General features: G+C 45.2%; 1 protein-coding gene across 1 annotated transcript in view; it reads left to right on the top strand.

The window, feature by feature from the left end:
* TGM5 (transglutaminase 5) overlaps positions 1 to 19,193 on the top strand; it is a 30,873-nt gene extending 11,680 nt beyond the window's left edge. The window contains exons 7-13 of the mRNA XM_005695290.3: positions 9,591 to 9,729; positions 10,304 to 10,407; positions 10,514 to 10,753; positions 12,308 to 12,667; positions 13,446 to 13,606; positions 18,361 to 18,494; positions 18,658 to 19,193. Coding sequence (XP_005695347.2) covers positions 9,591 to 9,729; positions 10,304 to 10,407; positions 10,514 to 10,753; positions 12,308 to 12,667; positions 13,446 to 13,606; positions 18,361 to 18,494; positions 18,658 to 18,811 — 1,292 coding nt within the window. The 3' untranslated portion in view covers positions 18,812 to 19,193. The remainder of the gene's footprint in view (positions 1 to 9,590; positions 9,730 to 10,303; positions 10,408 to 10,513; positions 10,754 to 12,307; positions 12,668 to 13,445; positions 13,607 to 18,360; positions 18,495 to 18,657) is intronic.

Below are 19,786 nucleotides of genomic sequence, written 5' to 3'. Positions count from 1 at the left end.
TTCACATGGGTTGGCAAGAGGGGTAGTCCTGAGCTGCTCCTCATCTGCAGCAGCAGAGCTGCATCTGGAACTGGATGCCTTAATGGCCCAGGGTTAGAAGCCAGAAATTTGACAGCTTTGATACCCAGAGTCACAGACATCGGGGTGAACTGGGATGTCTGAGTCATCCAGGGAGCAGGCACAAGACTGAAGGCAGAGAATGGAATAATCTTGTATAAGACAGAGAGGGAGTCTTCCTGGGACTGGAAAGTCTAGAGTCTAATGGGCAAGGTGTGTGTACAGAGGGAGAGGGCCAGGTGTTTGGGTGTGGTTGTCAGGAACTGGGTGGTGGGAGAGTGAATGGAGATGATGCAATGAGAGCAGACCAATTACAATTTTTATGAGAATCATGGCCCTTTAGTGACCCTGAAAGCAAAGGCTGGGGCCAAGTTGGTCAAGCGTGGCTGGCTCACCTGCAGCTCAACACCACCAGCCCTCCCCCACAGGGCCACCATGCTGTATGTTGATAAATACGTCTATCAGTTTGGGAAACTCATCATTCATCCAGCAACACTTCTTGTGTCCTTATCCTATGTTAGGCACTGTGCTTCTAACAATCTTGGTTACAAATATGGGTAACACTCAGCTTCAATCCTCCACTAAATGTCAAGGATTTAGTCAGACTCTTTAACCCAATACAGTTGCCAAAACATGTTGTTAAAAATTAGTATTGTTATTCTTTAACAGTCACAATAGCTAATATTTATTAGAGACTTTCTTGGTGCCAGGCATTGTGCTAAAACCTTGACAGCCTAGAATCATGGTGAAGCTTGAGTTCAAACACTAGTACTACCATTAAGTGACTGAGTGATCTTGGGCAAGTCGTTTAACTTGTGCCTCAGTTTCCTCAGGCATATGATGGGGAAATTAATAGTACCTACCTCATAAGATTATTGGAAGGATTGACTGAGTTCACACATGGAGGGTGCTTAGAAAAATGCCAGGCTACCATGAACAATCAATAAGTTCTTTTTTTTCTTATTGAATGATTTCATTTATATAAAATGTCCAGAAAAGGTACATTTATAGAGTCAGACAGCAGATTAGTGGTTGCCTGGGGTGGGGAATGGAAGTGGGGATTAATGATAAATGGGCATCCCAGGGGTCTTATTGTAGAGATGAAAACGTCCTAAAACTTATTTATGATGATGGCAGTAAGTTCTAACTAGGATCACCTTATTTGAGTCCCCAAATGACCTTCAGAGATAGGTTCTATCATTATCTCCATTTTACAGATGAGGAAATTGAGTGGCAAAGCTAGTCTCACATCCAGGCATGGTGGCTGTAACCCCTAGGCTATACTGCTGCACGAATGATGTCAGCAGCTGCCATGTAACCAGCATCCCCTGTGCTGAAGGCACACGTTGGGCACTTCCTGATGCTCACAGTCACCTGCAGGTGGATATTACTGTCATTTTACAGATGAGAAAGCTGAGGCTTAAGGTGACCACGTAACTCATCTGATTAGATGTGCACGCTCCCCTCTGCAGCTCTGCCTCCCTCCGTTTCCTTTTTTTCTCTTTTGAAACTGGAATCTGTTCAAGAGCCTCTTCTCTCACCTCTGTGTATATATATATATTATTTTTTTCCTGCCAAACGCAGCTTGCGGGATCTTAGTTCCCTGACCAGAGATCAAATCCACACTCCTGGCAGTGGAAACCGCTGGACCACCAAGGAAATCCCATATTGCATTAAAAAAAATAACATCAGAATACTGACTTCAACTTCCTAAAGAAAAATCACACAAAAAAAGAGACTTTGCATGCATCAAAGATATGATTATAATTTTTTGGATAGATGTTTCCTTGACATCAATTTAGTTGGCTGTTACTTTGGGAATTTCAGAGAAATCCCTGACCTTCCCTCCCTCCGGTGCTCGGGGCTGGCTGCTCCACAGCTCTCTGTCTCAGTCATCAGGCGTTTCCTGTCCTGGCTATCCACTCCTTGTGACAAGGCCAGGCCCCTCTGCCCTGAGGTCTGTGAAGTAGCCTGGATGCCTTGCTCTGTAACAAAGAACAGAGGGAACAGTGATGTTCTGTGACCTGAAAATTCTCCCCAAAGCCAGTGTCACCTATTGCATGATTCCAAATATGTGAAATGCCCAGAATAGGCAAGTTTATATAGACAGAGAGTCATTTTGCAGTTGCCTAGGGCTGGAGGGGTGGGAGGATGGGAAGTGACAGCTAGTGGGCACGGAGGGCCTTTCAGAGGTGATGAAATGGTCTCGGATTAGATGTGGAGATTGTTACACACCTGTGGATATACCACACACCACTGAATTGTACACTTTAAAAGGGTGAATTTTGTGGTATGTGGATTATATCTCAGCAAAGTTGTTTACAAAAGAAAAGTCAGGCATCCTGGGGATGTGCCTGATCTGTTCCTGCCCACAGCTGCAGGGCGTGGGGTGGGGGTAGCAAGCCTTGGGCAGACCTATGGACCCTCTGTAAAGGAAGGTCCGGGGCCTGGAGCCACAGAGGAAAGTGGTGGGAAACAGCCTGGGAGATGAGGAGGCTGTGAGCTTAGGGCTGGGCCCTCCTCTCTTCACCCCAAACTACCCCATGTGTCCAACTTTTATATGTTGGATCCCCTCTTATGGTCTGGTTCTCATGTGGAGTCCTCTACTGAAAACAGTTTCAAACATCCTTGGGTTAGAAGTCATCTTATGATTTCTTCTCACTCACTTATATAGTGGCCTCCAAAAAGTGCCTCACTATCTCCATTTCAATACAATAATTCTAATCTCATTGTTTTTACTGAGCCCTTACCTCTCAAGGAGAAGGAATGGCAACCCACTCCAGTATTCTTGCCTGGAGAATCCCATGGACAGAGGAGCCTGGCAGGCTACAGTCTGTGGGGACGCAAGAGGTGGACACGACTTGGCGACTAAGCACACCTCTCAAAGAGGTGGGGCTTCTGGTGGCTCAGACAGTAAAGAATCTGATGCTATATGGGAGACCTGGGTTCAATTCCTTGGTCTGGAAGATCCCCTGGAGAAGAGGATGGCAACCCACTCCAGTATTCTTGTCTGGAGAATTCCATGGACAGAGGAGCCTGGAGGGCTGCAGTCATGGGGTTGCAAAGAGTCAGACACAACTGAGCAACTGCCATTACCTCTCAGAGATGGACCCTTAGTCAATGTCCCTGACTTTCTGACTTATTCCACTTAGTATGATAATCTCTAGGTCTGTCCATGTTGCTACAAATGGCATTTTTCATTTCTTTTTATAGCTGAGTGATATTCCATTATATACACACACCACTCTTTAAAAAATATATATTCATTTACTTATTTGGCTGCACTGGGTCTTGGCTGCAGCCCACAGGATCTTCTATCCTTGTTGTAGCATGCAGGATCTTTAGTTGTGGCATATGAGATTTAGCTCCCTGATAAGGGACAGAACCCTGCATTGGAAGTGGGGAGTCTTAGCCCCTGGACCAGGGAAGTCTCATCTTTTTTCTTTGTTTTTAGTTGAAAACAATTTTTATTATCTTACAGTTTCTGTGGTTCAGGAATCTGGGTACAGCTTAGTAGTCTCATGTCAACACATCTTCTTTATCTGGTCATCTGTCAATGGACATTTAGGTTGCTTCCTATCTTGGCTATTGTAAACAGTGCGGCTATGATCACTGGCCTGATGCTGTTTTAATCCCTGGCTCTTAGGCTCCATAGGTCAAGCTGGGTCTTGTGCAAAAGTCGTTTCTAGCCATCCAGCAGACTTGAGCTCTCCTTTGGCGGTGCTGGGTCTTTGTTGCTGAGTAGGCTTTTCTCTAGACATGACGTGCGGGCTTTTCTCTAGACGTGACGTGAGGGCTTTTCATTGCCGTGGCCTCTCTTGTTGCAGAGCACAGGCTCCAGGGCATGTGGCCTTCAGTAGTTGCGGCTCATGGACGCAGAAGTTGCGGCGCCCGGGCTTAGTTGCTCCGTGGCATGGGATCTTCCCAGTCCAGGAATCAAACCTGTGTCTCCTGCATTAGCAGGCGGATTCTTTAGCACTGAGCCACCAGGGAAGCTCCCTCTTCACCACTATTTTACGTTACTTTCCTCCCCTTTCCCTTGGAGTATTTAGGTTTCAATTAATCATATTCTTCATTTCATGGCATTTATCATAACAGGTCAGCTTCAAATCCCTCTTTTGAAAAAATTATTTACTAACTGATTTCCCCCTTTTATCTCATAACCCATTCTTATTCACCTCCCCCTACAGTAGGGAAACATTTTGATGTGTTTGATATGTAGTATGGTATTTGAATGTGTTCTTACAAAAAATATATTATCTTTATGCAATATTTTTCCAGTACATTTTTTGTATTATATATTATATTTTTCATCTTTAGAAGTTCCACTGGGTCTTTTTCTGGCTTCTATTTCTCTTTTATGTCCTTGTTTTCCTTTGCCTCCTACTGAGTATATTGATAATATTTTTAAATTGGAGTATAGTTGCTTTACACTGCTGTGTCAGTTTCTGCTGTACTTCAAAATGAATCACCATATGTATACGCACGAGTGAAAAGTGAAAGTGCTGGTCTCAGTCGTGTCTGACTCTTTACGACCCCATGAACTGTAGCCTCTGTCCATGGAATTCTCCAGGCAGGAATACTGGAGTGGGCAGCCATTCCTTTCTCTTGGGGTTCTTTTCCACCCAGGAATCAACCCAGGTCTCCCACATTGCAGGCAGATTCTTTACCATCTGAGCCACCAGGGAAGCTCATGTCCCCCACCTTTTTAAAAAAATTTCTTTCCCGTTTAGGTCACTACAGAGCACAGAGCAGAATTCCCTATGCTATACAGTAGGTTCTCAATAGTTATCTATTTTATACATAGTAGCGTATATATGGAGAAGGCAATGGCACCCCACTCCAGTACTCTTGCCTGGAAAATCCTATGGACGGAGGAGCCTGGTGGGCTGCAGTCCATGGGATCGCGAAGAGTTGGACACGACTGAGCGACTTCACTTTCACTTTTCACTTTCATGCACTGGAGAAGGAAATGGCAACCCACTCCAGTGTTCTTGCCTACAGAATCCCAGGGTTTGGGGAGCCTGGAGGGCTGCCATCTATGGGGTCGCACAGAGTTGGACACAACTGAAGTGACTTAGCAGCAGCAGCAGCAGCAGTGTATATACGTCAATTCCAATCTCCCAACTCATCCTACCCCACCTTTCCCCTTGGTATCCATATATTTGCTCTCTATGCCTGTGTCTCTATTTCTGCTTTTCAAGTAAGGTCATCTATACCATTTTTCTAGACTTACTGATAGTATTTAAAATAGCTGCTTTAAGGTCCTTGTCAGCTAATTCCCTTATATGTCATTTGTGGATCTAGTTTGATAGGCACATGTTCTCATTTTGAGTCATACCTTCTTGCTTCTTTACATAAAAAAAAATAGACTATTTTTTAGCGAAGTTTTAGGTTTCATTGTCATTGGAGACAGGAGAGAATTGTTAGATTTTGTGATGGCATATCTGAAAAACCACAGCAATATTACCATCTCGGTTATAAGGGACAGCTAAAGGCATGGGAGGAGGAACAGGAAGTGATGTTTTTACCATGTGGAAGCTTAATGAATTCAGGGTGAAACAAAAATATGCTAAAAGTCATCACACTGAAATGCAATTAATTCTATTACTTGGGGCTCTGACTGTATTCATCAGTATAAGCCACGGAAGTGTGGCAGCAAGGCTGACCAAATGAATTTTGATAAATTGGGCTTGAACTCTGCACTGATTTCTCTTATAAAATTGGAGCCACATTTCCACATGGGGGTGCAGAGGAGAGAAGAACTGGTGGGAAGCCTTCATGGCCGGTCCTGAAACAGATTCCGTGTTTTAACCACACCATCAGGACAGGGTCCCCAGCTGGTCAGAAGTGAAGCTGTGCTCCTTGAAGGCAGGACTGTCTTACGTCTTTGTGTAAGCATCAGAGCCACTGCCTGGTTTACCACGGGAGCTTTACACTTCTCACTGAATGGGCGCCAAATGGCTAAGTGAAGAGACAGAGTAATTAATACCAGCACTGTTGTGTGAGGTAATATACCTCAGGAACTCTATCGACCTTTCCTGACTCTGAGATATTGTCCATCTTCGTCCAAGCATTGCTGTGTGAATGTGCATGGAGGTGCATGCACGAGCACACACACACCCCACAGTGGTTTTTCTTTTATGAGGGATTCAGCTCCCAATTATCAATGAAAATCTCAGGTACCAAGTCACCTGAGACTCACATCAAATTGTGAGTCATCAGGACTCACAGTCTGCAGAAGTGGGCTAAAGAAAACTCATTTCAACACAAATTTAATGAGCATCTACTCTGGCCAGCACTGTGCTGGGAATGAAGAAATGCAAGAAAAGTATTTGATCTGAGCCCTACTCTAGGGTGATTTGTAATCTAGCTGACAAGATAGGACAAATATATGAGATCACAGAGAGCTTCATGCAGTGATAACATGTGTGGCATTGGTGACTGGAATTAAGTGAAAGCATAGGAAGGAGGATGAGTGGGCATGGAGTAATCAGTGAAAACTTCACAAAGGAAAACACACTGAGAATGACACGTTGCTGGGATGTGTAGTGAAGTTGCAATGGTTAGTGAAGTTGTCGTGAGGGCTTGTGGTTAACACTGGGAGGCTTTGAGATCAGAGATACGGGGGTTTAAATCTTGCCATGGCTTTTCTCTTGCTGCCATGCGATCTCAACCACTCTAAACTTCAGGTTTTTCCTCTTCAAAGGTGGAATAATCACAAGGTTGTGGAGAGGATTAAGTGAGATTATGCCTGGGCAGTGCTTGGCACCATTCCTGGCACCTAAAAGGATGATGATGTCATCAACTGGCAAGGAAGCTAGCCAAGAATGGAAGACCAGCTCAGCTGGGGATGTGCTTAGTAACAGCAAGGTCTCCATGTAGGCTCAAGTTTCAAATTTAGGAGTCATGGGCACAGAGTGAGAGATGAAGCCACAGCAGAAGCCCTTTGTTGGGGGACAAAGAAAGCAGGACAGAGGGGGCAAAACCCCGAGAAACATGTATGTGCATGACTGTGCAGGTCTGAACACTGCTTCCTTCGCATCACACTGAAGCTAAAGACTTGGCCTCCTCCCAGAGTAGAGAACCATTCTTGTCCCTCTGTTGCCTCACTGTGACAGCTATTGTCCCCTATCCCAGTCCTCTCATGAGGCATGATGAGGAAACGGTGAGAATGGATGAGTGCAGACCCATTACCGCTCAAAGCTTATTATCTGTGGAGAGTCAAGCTTGGTATCCACAGCACAGCACACAGTCTTCAGTTGGAAATTGTCAAAATGGACAGAAGAGTCGAGACCTTCATTCACTCTTCCAGCAAAGATGCACCCACGTTTCTGCAGAACAGGCCTGCCTTGTATTGTTAATGGTTGTATAATGATAAAGATGACTATCACACAATCCCTGCCCTCAGGAAGAGAGACTCATAAACAAATCATTACACGCCATATACCATGTGTAGCAGAGAACTCAGAGTGCCATGAGACCACTGACCTGTGCTTGGGTAGGAAAGTGCCTGTCTGGCCATGTCTAGCAGCAGCTGACACCACCACTGACACTTCATGAATTTAGCTACCAGGGTGAAGGATGGAGGCTTGCTCCCTGCTCTCTCTGACCACCCCTCTTTGGCATGTGCTCTTATTACCACAAGTGTTATCCACCCTCCTGACTATAATCTTAGCATTAATGTGCCCACGGTGATGCTCTTGAGTCACGCTCTTGCCTCATATGCTCTTGCCTCACCCCTGTCTCATGTTCCTTCAGTGGCAGCTTTTCCCACTTTCGTCCTACTCTCTGGGGTGGTCCTGTGTCATCTCCACCTACAATTCACTGTCGGCTCTGCTCACTCCCCATGCTTGTTTCTTGGCCCTGTGCAGACCTGCCACTCCAGGGAAGTGCAGGGCTCCCCTTTGGCTTCTCTCCTCCCCTTCCTGGGCTGCATCCAGGGATGCATCCTCACACCAGCCTTTGTGCCAAAGAAGGACCCTAAACTAAAATCTACAAGCAATTAAATGCTTATTATAAATAAGTATCTAAACTAAAAATTCTAAACATTTAAAAATGACAGTGGTATTTTTGAAGAACTATTAGAAATATCTGTATTTTTTGACTCAGTCATTTACCTCTTGGAATCTGTCTCAAGGGGGAAAAACAGAAATTGATCTACAGAGATGTCCATCGCAGCATTAATTACAATAGGGGAAAAAATTAGAAACCAAGCAAATGTCTAAAAATAACTTCTGCTAAAGTTTAAAAAAGTATATGAACCAATAACAATACAGTGGGTTCATATATTTTTTTAACTTTAATGCTGTGATGGACATCTCTGTAGATCAATTTCTATTTTCCCCTCTTGAGACAGATTCCAAGAGGTATAGCAATACTGGTCTTCCCTGGTGGCTCAGATGGTAAAGGATTCGCCTGCAATGCAGGAGCCACAGGAGACTGGGTTCGATCCCTGGGTTGGGAAGATCTGGAGAAGGGAATGGCAACCCACTCCAGTATTCTTGCCTAGAATTCCATGGACAGAGGAGCCTGGCAGGCTATAGTCCATGAGGTCTCAGAGTCAGACATGACTGAGTGACTCACTTTACTTCACTTCATAACAATACCAAAAAAATGGGAGAGGGAGATTGAAGTGCTTTTCTTTATAGAAGAATGCCAGCTAATACATATGGAAAAAATGATACTGTTAGAAGATAATCATTTTGGTACCACCATGGAGAAGAGAATGGCTACCCACTCCAGTATTCTTGCCTGGAGAATACCGTGGACAGAGGAGCCTGGTGGGCTACAGTCCATGGGGTGGCAAAGAGTTGGACACAACTGAAGTGACTTAGCACACAATCAAGGTTGAGCATAGCATTAATTCAGGCAAAGATTATCAGGAATGCTAAAATTGCTTGGTGAAAGATTGTTAGGGAGCAATATATTTCATGCTAGTGATTGTTTATTTAATGACAAGAAAAATCATAAAGATAGCATTCTACCCTCTTTTAAGAATTCCTCCTTTAGCCATAGATTCTCACTTTTCTAGCCTTTGTTACAGCCTCCTTGCCTTCCTGGCTCTATCCGTAAATACTTTCCCTGATGATCTTCCAAAACAGTACAACCCCACAGAAGGGGAAATCCAAGCAGGAGGGCTCTTTGCCTAAGAATCTGATGGTCTTAATCTGTACCACAGGAGGGAAAAAATTTCAGCTATTTGGTTTGAAGATAGAGATTTATGGCCAGGAGGGAAGTGAGACAAGTCAGGCTACTGAGTTTTGCCAAGGGACCAGCCTCTGCCACCTTGCTGGCTAGGGCAGGGAAACCCAAAACTTGCTAGACCTTCTGTTGGCCCTAGGAGAGCTTGTCTGAGGAGGCTCTCACCTTTGTGCGAAGCCTTAGGGAGAGGAAAGTAGGGAGGGAGGTCGGACGTGTCGCCAACCTGGTGCCCCAGACAGCTCCTGCCTGCCAAGTGTATGATTTCCCTGAGTCGAGAGTGCTAAGCCCAGGAATCCATGGCCCACAGGAGATTTCTGTCCTTTCTACAGTGATGAGGTGCCTGGGGATCCCCACTCGAGTGATCACCAACTTCAACTCTGGCCACGACACAGATGGAAACCTGATCATTGATGAGTATTATGACAACACAGGCAGGATTTTGGAGAATAAGAAGAAGGACAGTGTCTGGTAAGAGACATCTCTTTCTGGGGCAAACCTCATGAGCCTGCTACCCTCCCATGCACTCCCCCATTTCACCAGCCCTGAGGCTTGGTATCCCCAACCCTAAGGCTGGGGAGCAGCTAAACACAAATACAACCATCTTCTGAGTTTAATACATCACATCACAAGAGCTCTCTGTCCCGAGAGAGTTTTCCTCTTTTTCACCTCCTTCATTTAATACTCAGCCTGTGGCTTTGATCACAGATGGCCTGAAGTCTCACCTCTGGACACAAAGGTGAGCCCGTGACTGCCTCTGTGAGTGGACAGCAGACACAAGAAAGGGCTACGAGAGTCTTTTGAGAGAGAGTGAAGGGTTTCCGTTGGCTCTGGAACCTTCACTCTTTACAAAGAGAGGAAAGCTCCTTTCTGGGCAAGCTAAGGCTCACCTGCCTCCCACAGAGGTGCGCAGGCCTGCAGCACCCTGACTTTCTATCTAGCTGTCCATCACTCATCGTCCCCTGCCTTACTCCAGAAAGACCTCAAGCACCACCAACTCTCCCTCAGCTTCACCTGACACCCACTCCTCTGGCTTCTGCCTCAGGAATTTCCACGTCTGGAATGAATGCTGGATGGCACGGAACGACCTCCCACCTGGATTCGGAGGCTGGCAGGTGCTGGACGCCACACCTCAGGAGACAAGCAATGGTGAGACTCTTGGGAGGACAGGCAGAGCCCAGTGCCACAGAAACAGCCCCCACCCCCACCCAGCCCTGCAGCCACAGCCCAGCGAGGCCCCTCTGTTCCCCGTCAGGCCTCTACTGCTGCGGCCCTGCCTCCGTCAGAGCCATCAAGGAAGGAGAGGTGGATCTGAACTACGACACAGCCTTCGCCTTTTCCATGGTGAATGCTGACTGTATGGCCTGGCTGGTCTTTGGAGGGAAGGAGCAGAAACTTCACCAGGACACCAATACTGTTGGCAATTTTATTAGCACCAAGAGCATCCAGAGTGATGAGCGGGATGACATCACGGAAAACTACAAGTATGAAGAAGGTATGACCAAGCCAGGCCCCTGCAGAGTCCAAGTCCTGTAGGCACCTTCCCCAAGATCCTAGGGAACCTCTCTGCCAGCTGGGACAGTCCTCTGCAGCAGGGGAGCCGGAACCCAGGCCCATTGTCTCCTCAGCCCTTCAGGTTTAAGGGCCCAGTTGGGGTCCCCACTGCCTCACTTCCTCATGTCCTTCCCCACCTCACTCCCCACAGGCAGTGAGCACCCTCTGAAAGATATTCATGTGGATTGCAGGGCCATCGACAGCCATCATATAGAAATAGTATATGTCCTACTTGCCCCTGCCTTCCTGAAAAATCAAACTGAAGAGGGAAGGAGATTGAGTAAACTCTTTCCTACTAATTAATTTTATTAATTTAATTTAACTTCTTGCCTGGAGGATCCCAGGGACGGCAGAGCCTGGTGGGCTGCCGTCTATGGGATCCCACAGAGTCGGACACGACTGAAGCGACTTAGCAGCAGCAGCAACTTATTGTTTGATTCATGTTTTACTGGGTGTTTGGAGGACAGGCCAGACCACAGCTAGCACCGCAGCCGATATAAGGCCAAACATTCACTCCCACACCCACACCGTGCAGAGGATGGTTCTGAGAAATGGGATCCTTGGCAGGGTCTTCTGACACAAGCCAGTGGGGCAAGGGGCATCTACGTCAGTCAGCTGTGGACTGATTCCTGGAAATTGAGACCAACCACCAGTTTCGAGTACTAGGGAGCCAAGCAAAAACATGCAGTCTAAGAGGGCCAGAAGCAGGGAGAGGGGCAGGATCTGAGCAGGAGCGAATCAGGACTGTGTGGGCTGGTGGCGGAAGCACCTGAGATTCCTGGAAGTCCATGAAGTGCGTGTTTGTGTTTGTCTATGTGGGCCTTTAGGGCCAACACAGAGAAGGCCCAGAGTCCAAGCCTAAGAGACAAGCATTGAACACATCCAGCGTACTGGCAATCCATCCCTCCGCCTCAATTCTCTCTGCGGCTATCTTCACTGGGGATCACTTCAAAGACAAGTGGTTTATCAGTGAGGAGATTTAAAAGCTACAGGAGGGAAGGAGAATGAGCAAGTGAGATGAGGAAGGGGAGCAAGCCAATACTGGGGGCCTTGTCAGGCCTGTTAGCACTGTGGGCGGGGGGCTGGGGCTCACTCTGCTGGGGTCCCTGCCAGGGGGGTGGCTGAGAAAATGTAGGATAAGGAATGTTGTGGTCTCACTGTGGCCAAATCATTTGTTGTTAATCTGAAATTCAAATTAAACTGCCCTGTATTTTTATTTGCTAAATTTGGCAATCCTATCAGAGATTTAGTGTAAAGTGTAGAACAATACTGCAGATTTATCCCACCCAGGGGGCAAGGGGCCTAGGCTATTTATCCACCAACTCTTTACGGTCAGGGGTTGAGGGCTGCTCTTGGGGGCGTAAATTTCCTAGTGCTTTCAGTCTGCTCCATGCACGAGTTGAGTCAGTTGTGGTGGCAGAGAAAGCCTCAGATGGAGAGTCTCACGTGGTGGAATTTGAAATGAGGGCACTGGTGCTGTGCTCTGCCCTCCCAGGTTCTCTGCAGGAGAGGCAGGTGTTTCTGAAGGCTCTTCAGAAGCTGAAGGCTGGAAGGTTCCCAGGCTCCCTCCGAGCAGAATCGCAACCTAGGTCCGTGCCACTGAGTGACAGTCCGCGGAGCCTGGCTACTCCTTCTCTCCAGCCCAGTGATGTTGTCCAGGTCTCCCTGAAATTCCAGCTGCTCGACTCGCCCAACATGGGCCAGGACATAAGGTTTGTCCTGCTGGCCCTCAACATGTCGCCCCAGCTCAAGGACCTCAGAGTGAACCTGAGTGCCCAGTCTCTGCTGCATGATGGCAGCCCCCTGCTCCCATTCTGGCAGGACACAGCCTTCATCACACTCTCTCCTGAAGAAGGTATGGGCTCTGGGTATGGGCATGAACACAGAGTAGCTTACGGAAATGCCATAAGGGGGGTCAAGCCAGCCAAGAGTTTGAGGGCAGATCCCTGTGACAACTGTCTTCCCAGTGTCTCCTCCAGCACATAGTCCTCCTTCCTTCCTTCCCTCTTCCTCCCTTTCCTCTACTCCTTCTGTTTCTTCCCTTTAACCTCCTCCTTCTCCTTCTCCTCAATCCTTCCTTTACTACCTCAAGGAATACGGGCCGGGTTAGTGAGGACAGCCTGAGATTTGAAGTCCTCCAGACCTCGCAGAAGGCAATGGCACCCACTCCAGCACTCTTGCCTGGAAAATCCCATGGACAGAGGAGCCTGGTAGGCTGTAGTCCATGGGGTCTCGAAGAGTTGGACACTACTGAGCGACTTCACTTTTACTTTTCACTTTCATGCATTGGAGAAGGAAATGGTAACCCACTCCAGTGTTCTTGCCTGGAGAATCCCAGGGACGAGGGAGCCTGGTGGGCTGCCGTCTATGGGGTTGCACAGAGTTGGACACGATTGATGTGACTTAGCAGCAGCAGCAGCAGACCTTTGTTAGAGCCTCAGTGCACCCACATACTAGTAGAATAACCCTGGGCAAGCCATTTCACCTCTCAGCCCCTCCAACAGAAAACTGAGTACCTGCTTCACTGGGGGCTCAGTAAGGTTGGCCTCTCCTCTGCATAGTAGGGTCCCAGATCCACCCAGGCCTAGCTGATTTCTCTAGCGAGTCTCACCCATCCTGTGTTCTCTCCCTAGCAAAGACTTATCCCTGCAAAATCACCTATTCCCAGTACAGCCAGTACCTGTCCACAGACAAGCTGATCCGCATCAGTGCCCTGGGTGAAGAGAAGAACAGTCCCGAGAAGATCCTGGTGAACAAGATCATCACCTTAGCCTATCCCAGCATCGTGATTAATGTAGGCAAGAGCCCTGCACATGGCCTGAGGGCTCCTTGGGACTGACTGGGGGTGGGGGATAGAGACCCCTGAGAGCTTGCTCAGGAGAGCAGCCCCTCCCCCTGCCTCTTCTGGTGCCTCCAGGAACCTCCCCACCAGGAGCAGGTTTATCAGAAAACACTGGATGAGGTCTCCATCCTCTTGTACCCTGAGAGGTCTTATGGGTGGCATCTTGAGCAACTGCCATGGGGAGGTTGGGGAAAGACCCCTCTGTTGTATCTCCTCCTGCTGTTGGCCTTCCCCAGGGTCAACATGAGGAAACTTGGGCTCAAATGGGAGGATCCTGAGTCGGGGAAGAACTCTGCCTGAACAAAGGTCAGCTCAGGTTTGATGTGCTACTTCCTGTCTGTGGATCCTTAGACAAGCCCTGGGCTTCTGCATCTTGAACTGTCAATGATGGGCTTAGACTAGATGGCCTCCGAGGACTCCTCTTTCTCTGACATTCTGGTGGGGAGACTCCACAGGGCTCTTCCTGCTGGTGCTGTTTCCCCAAGGCCAAGCAGCCTCCTAGATCCTGCCAAGTGTGCCTGGGGTGCCCCCTGGTAGGGTGCGTCTGGCAAGCCCAGCCACTGGAGTCTATTTTAGGGAGGGTTTCCAAAGATACCTCCAAGTTTCCTGAGGCTACTTCCTTCTCTCTAAGCCCTGAATGATCCACTGGTCTTGACTCACACACTGGTGTGAAAAGAAATTGAGCCAACTACGATAAAAGGGTGAGAAGGGATGGAGTTAGACTGTGAAAAGAAAAAACAAAAACTGTCCCCAAATGATCCTACCCACTCAAATTATCCCTGAGAACCCTTCGGAGCTCTTGTTTATTTCACATTTCAATGAAATCCTTGCAGCAGAGGAAATATTACTGAAGACTCCCAAGTCATCAGAACTTTCCATACAACGGGTCGAGTAGAAATATTTTACACAAATGTCCATACATGTGTAAGTGAAGTAAAAGTTTCACATAACAATATTTTGCGTGATGAACACTGATATTCTATTCTATTTCATTTAAAAAAATTAATTTAATTATTTTAATTGGAGGCTAATTATTTTACAATATTGTGGTGGGTTTTGCCATACATCAACATGAATCAGCCATGGGTGCAAAACTGTCCCCCATCCCAAACCCCCCTCCTCCCTCCCTCCCCATACTATCCCTCTGGGTTGTCCCAGAGCACTGGCTTTGACTGCTCTGCTTCATGCATCAAACTTGCACCTGTCATCTAGTTTACATATGGTAATATACATGTTTCAATGGTATTCTCTCAAATTATCCCACCCTCACCCTATCCCATATAGTCCCAAAGTCTGTTCTTTACATCTGTGTCTCTTTCGCTGTCTTGTATATAGGGTCATCGTTATCGTCTAAATTCTCTCTCTATATAAATATATATATATATATACACACAGACACATTAATATACTGAATTAATGTTTCTCTTTCTGACTTACTTCACTCTGTATAATAGGCTCCAATTTCATCCACCTCATTAGAATTGCTGGGATGTGGGTCATAGAAGATCTTGCTGTGATTTATGTCAGAGTGTTCTGCCTATGTTTCCCTCTAAGAGTACAGTTTCTGGTCTTACATTTAGATCTTTAATCCATTTTGAGTTTATCTTTGTGTATGGTGTTAAAAAGTGTTCTAGTTTCATTTTTTTACAGGTGGTTGACCAGTTTTCCCAGCACCACTTGTTGAAGAGATTATCTTTTCTCCATTGTATATTTTTGCCCCCTTTGCCAAAGATAAGGTGTCCATAGTTGCATGGATTTATCTCTGGGCTATTTTGTTCCATTGATTTATATTTCTGTCTTTGTGCCAGTACCATACTGTACTGATGACTGTAGCTTTGCAATATAGTCTGAACTCAGGAAAGTTGATTCCTCCAGTTCCATTCTTCTTTCTGGCTATTCAAGGTTTTTTGTGTTTCCATACACATTGTGAAATTATTTGTCCTAGTTCTGTGAAAAATACCACTGATAGCTTAATAGGGATTCCATTGAATCTATAGATTGCTTTGGGTAGCATACTCATTTTCATTATATTGAATCAATGAACATGGTATATTTCTCCATCTATTTGTGTCATCTTTGATTTCTTTCATCAGTGTTTTATAGTTTTCTATATATAGGTCTTTTGTTTTTTTAGGTAAATTTATTCCTAAGTATTTCATTCTTTTTGTTGCAATGGTAAATGGGATTGTTTCCTTAATTTCTTTCTGTTTTTTCATTGTTAGTGTATAGAAATGCAAGGGATTTCTGTGTATTCATTTTATATCCTGCAACTTTACTATATTCATTGATTAGCTCCAGTAATTTTCTGGTGGTATCTTTAGGGTTTTCTATGTAGAGGATCATGTCATCTGCAAACTGTGAGAGTTTTATTTCTTCTTTTCCAATCTGGATTCATTTTATTTTTCTTCTCTGATTGCTGTGGCTAGGACTTCCAGAACTATGCTGAATAGTAGTGGTGAGAGTGGGCACCCTTGTCTTGTTCCTGATTTTAGAGTAAATGCTTTCAATGTTTTGCCATTGAGGAAAATGTTTGCTGTGGGTTTGTCATATATGGCTTTTATTATGTTGAGGTATGCTCCTTCTATGCCTGCTTTCTGGAGGGTTTTTATCATAAATGGGTGTTGAATTTTGTCAAAGGCTTTCTCTGCATCTATTGAAATAATCATATGGTTTTTATCTTTCAATTTGTTGACATGGTATATCACATTGATTTGCATATATTGAAGAATCCTTGCATCTCTGTGATAAAGCCCACTTGGTCATGATGTATGATCTTTTTAATATGTTGTTGGATTCTGTTTGCTAGAATTTTGTTGAGGATTTCTGCATCTATGGTCGTCAGTGATACTGGCCTATAGTTTTCTTTTTTGGTGGCATCTTTGTCTGGTTTTGATACTAGGGTGATGTTGGCCTCTTAGAGTGAGTTTGGGAGTTTGCCTTCCTCTGCTATTTTCTGGAAGAGGTTGAGTAGGATAGGTATTAGCTCTTCTCTAAATGTTTGGTAGAATTCACCTGTGAAGCCATCTGGTCCTGGGCTTTTGTTTGTTGGCATATATATATATTTTTTATTACAGTTTCGATCTCCATGCTTGTGATGGGTCTGTTAAGATTTTCTATTTCTTCCTGGTTCAGTTTTTGAAGGTTATACTTTTATAAGAATTTGTCCATTTCTTCCAAGTTGCCAATTTTATTGGCATATAATTGCTCATAGTAGTCTCTTATGATCTTTTGTATTTCTGTGTTGTTTGTTGTGATTTCTCCAGTTTCATTTCTAATTTTATTGATTTGATTCTTCTCCCTTTTTTTCTTGATAAGTCTGGCTAACAGTTTGTCTATTTTATTTAACATCTCAAAGAACCAGCTTTTAGTTTTGTTGATTTTGTTATAGTCTCCTTTGTTTCTTTTTCATTTATTTCTGTTCTGATTTTTATTTCTTTCCTTTTACTAACTTTGGGGTTCTTCTGTTCTTTTTTTTAGTTGCTTTAGGTGTAAAGCCAGGTTGTTTATTTGATGCTTCTCTTGTTTCTTGAGGTAGGCTTGTATGGCTATGAACCTCCCTCTTAGCACTGCTTTTACTGAATCCCATAAGTTTTGGATTGTTGTGCTTTCATTTTCATTTGTTTCTATACACGTTTTGATTTTCTTTTTGATTTCTTCTGTGATCTGTTGGTTATTCAGAAGTGTTTGTTTAGCCTCCATATGTTTGTGTTTTAGTAATTTTTTTCCTGTAGTTGACATCTAATCTTATCACATTGTGATCAGAAAAGATGCTTGAAATGATTTCAATTTTTAAAAATTTACCAAGGCTAGATTTAGGGCCCAGGATGTGATCTATCCTGGAGAATGTTCTCTGTGCACTTAAGAAAAAGGTGAAATCTATTGTTTTGGGGTGAAATTCCCTGTAGATATAAATTAGGTCTAACTGGTTCATTGTATCATTTAAAGCTGGTGTTTCCTTGCTAATTTTCTGTCTGGTTGATCTATTCATAGGAGTGGGGTATTAAAGTCCCCCAGTATTATTATGTTACTGTTAATTTCCCCTTTCATACTTGTTAGCATTTGCCTTATGTATTGAGGTGCTCCTATGTTGGGTACATTTATAATTGTTATATCTTCTTCTTGGATTGATCATTTGATCATTATGTAGTGTCCTTCTTTGTCTCTTATCACGGTCTTTATTTCAAAGTCTATTTTATCTGATATGAGTATTGCTACTCCTGCTTTCTTTTGGTCTCCATTTTCATGAAATATCTTTTTCCAGCCCCTCACTTTCAGTATGTATGTGTCCCTAGGTTTGAGGTGGGTCTCTTGTAGATAGCATATATAGGGGTCTTGTTTTTGCATCCATTCGGCCAGTCTTTATCTTTCGGTTGGAGCATTTAACCCATTTACATTTAAGGTAATTATTGATAAATATGATCCCATTACCATTTAGTTTTTTGTTTGGGGTTCATTTTTATAAACCTTTTCTGTGTTTCCTGTCTAGAGATCTTTAAGCCTTTGTTGAAGAGCTGGTTTGGTGGTGCTGATCTATTTCATTTTTAAAAAAATGTTAATGACAATCCATTAAGTCGTCCATACTTGGAAAAACACAGGCCATGGAAATCTAGTTCTTTAGGAAGCAGATCTAGGGAACAGTGCCCTCCATAAATGTCTGATGAACTGGGGGATGAGACTAATTCTCCTCTCTGGATTTCCCTGTTCAGGTTTTAGGAGCAGCCATTGTGAACCAGCCGCTCTCTATACAAGTGGTATTTTCAAACCCCCTCTCGGAGCAGGTTGAAGACTGTGTGCTGACTGTGGAAGGAAGTGGTCTCTTCAGGAGACAGCAGAGAGTCCTGTGAGTGCTGGCAGTGCCCACTCTCCCTCGCATCTTATCCTCGGGGTGGAACTGTCCTTTGTTCTAGACTTAGGGGAAGGGGAAGTCTGGCTTCTGAGTAGAAAGGGGCTCTGGGGTTATCATGATCCCATGGTTTTCTGACAGTCTGTTTTCTCTGCTGCAGCATTGGAGTCCTCAAACCCCATCACAGAGCCAGTCTCACTCTGGAGACTATCCCCTTCAAGAGTGGCCAAAGGCAAATCCAAGCGAATCTGAGGAGCAACAAATTTAAGGACATCAAGGGTTACAGGAATGTCTATATAAACTTTGGGTTATAAATTCTGGGACAAGGAGCTGGACGTGTAGCTTTAGGCAAAGAGCATGTGTTAGGCTTTAGGCAAACAGCAAGTTCAAATGTAAGCTGTGCCATTCCCCACCCAAACAGAGGCTTCTCTTGGCTCTGACGTGAGCAGCAGAGGAGAAAATGGCAATGGATAGCCCCCTGGGCATTTGCATTGCTCCCCGGGGACTCTGCTCAGGGCCCAGGGATTCCACGGTGTCCTATCCAGAACTGTGAGACTGACCATGCAGTCCAGAATTGCAGGCTTGATTTAATGACCCCCAGATGTCCAGAAAAGAAGAAGACTGGCCGAGCAGCTGTTCCTTTGTCATTGCAATGGCTACTTCCTTAGTACCAATAAACTTCAGCTCTCATTCTCATCTTTGTGTGCCCAGACACCCATCACTTCCCCCACAGCAGCTCCACCTGTGCCCTGGATGCTGGGAGTGAGTGTCCTCCTGTTTTACTACTTGAGCCCACTCACTCATTCAAAACACCTTTACCGAGGAGTTTGGGATGGACGTGTACACACTGCTATATTTAGAATGGGTAACCAACAAGGTCCTGCACAGAACTCTGCTCAGTGTTCTGTGGGAGCCTGGATGGGAGGGGAGTCTGGGGGGAGAATGGATACATGCACATGTACGGCTGAGTTGCTTCACCGTCCACCTGAAACTATCACAACACTGTTAACTGGCTATACCCTAATACACAATAAAAAGTTCAAAAACAAAAAAAAGAGAGAGTAAAGAAACATTTCTGAGTGGTTGGTCTGTGCCAGGCACTGTTCTGAGTGTAGAAGTGCATGCTTGCTCAGTTGCTCAGCTGTGTCCTACTCTCTGTGACTCTGTGGACTGTAGAGGAAGAGGCAGTAAATGAAGCAAAGTCCCTGCCCACTGAAGTCTCCATCCTGGGGGTGGGGAGACAGACAAGCCATATGTCAGTTAAAAAAGAAGGCCTTACAGATGGTCTA

This window comes from Capra hircus, chromosome 21 (assembly GCF_001704415.2).
Source record: "Capra hircus breed San Clemente chromosome 21, ASM170441v1, whole genome shotgun sequence".
In the NCBI taxonomy this organism is placed as follows: Eukaryota; Metazoa; Chordata; class Mammalia; order Artiodactyla; family Bovidae; genus Capra; species Capra hircus.
Note: the sequence above shows the minus strand (reverse complement) of the source record. Positions and strands in the feature narration are given on the sequence as shown.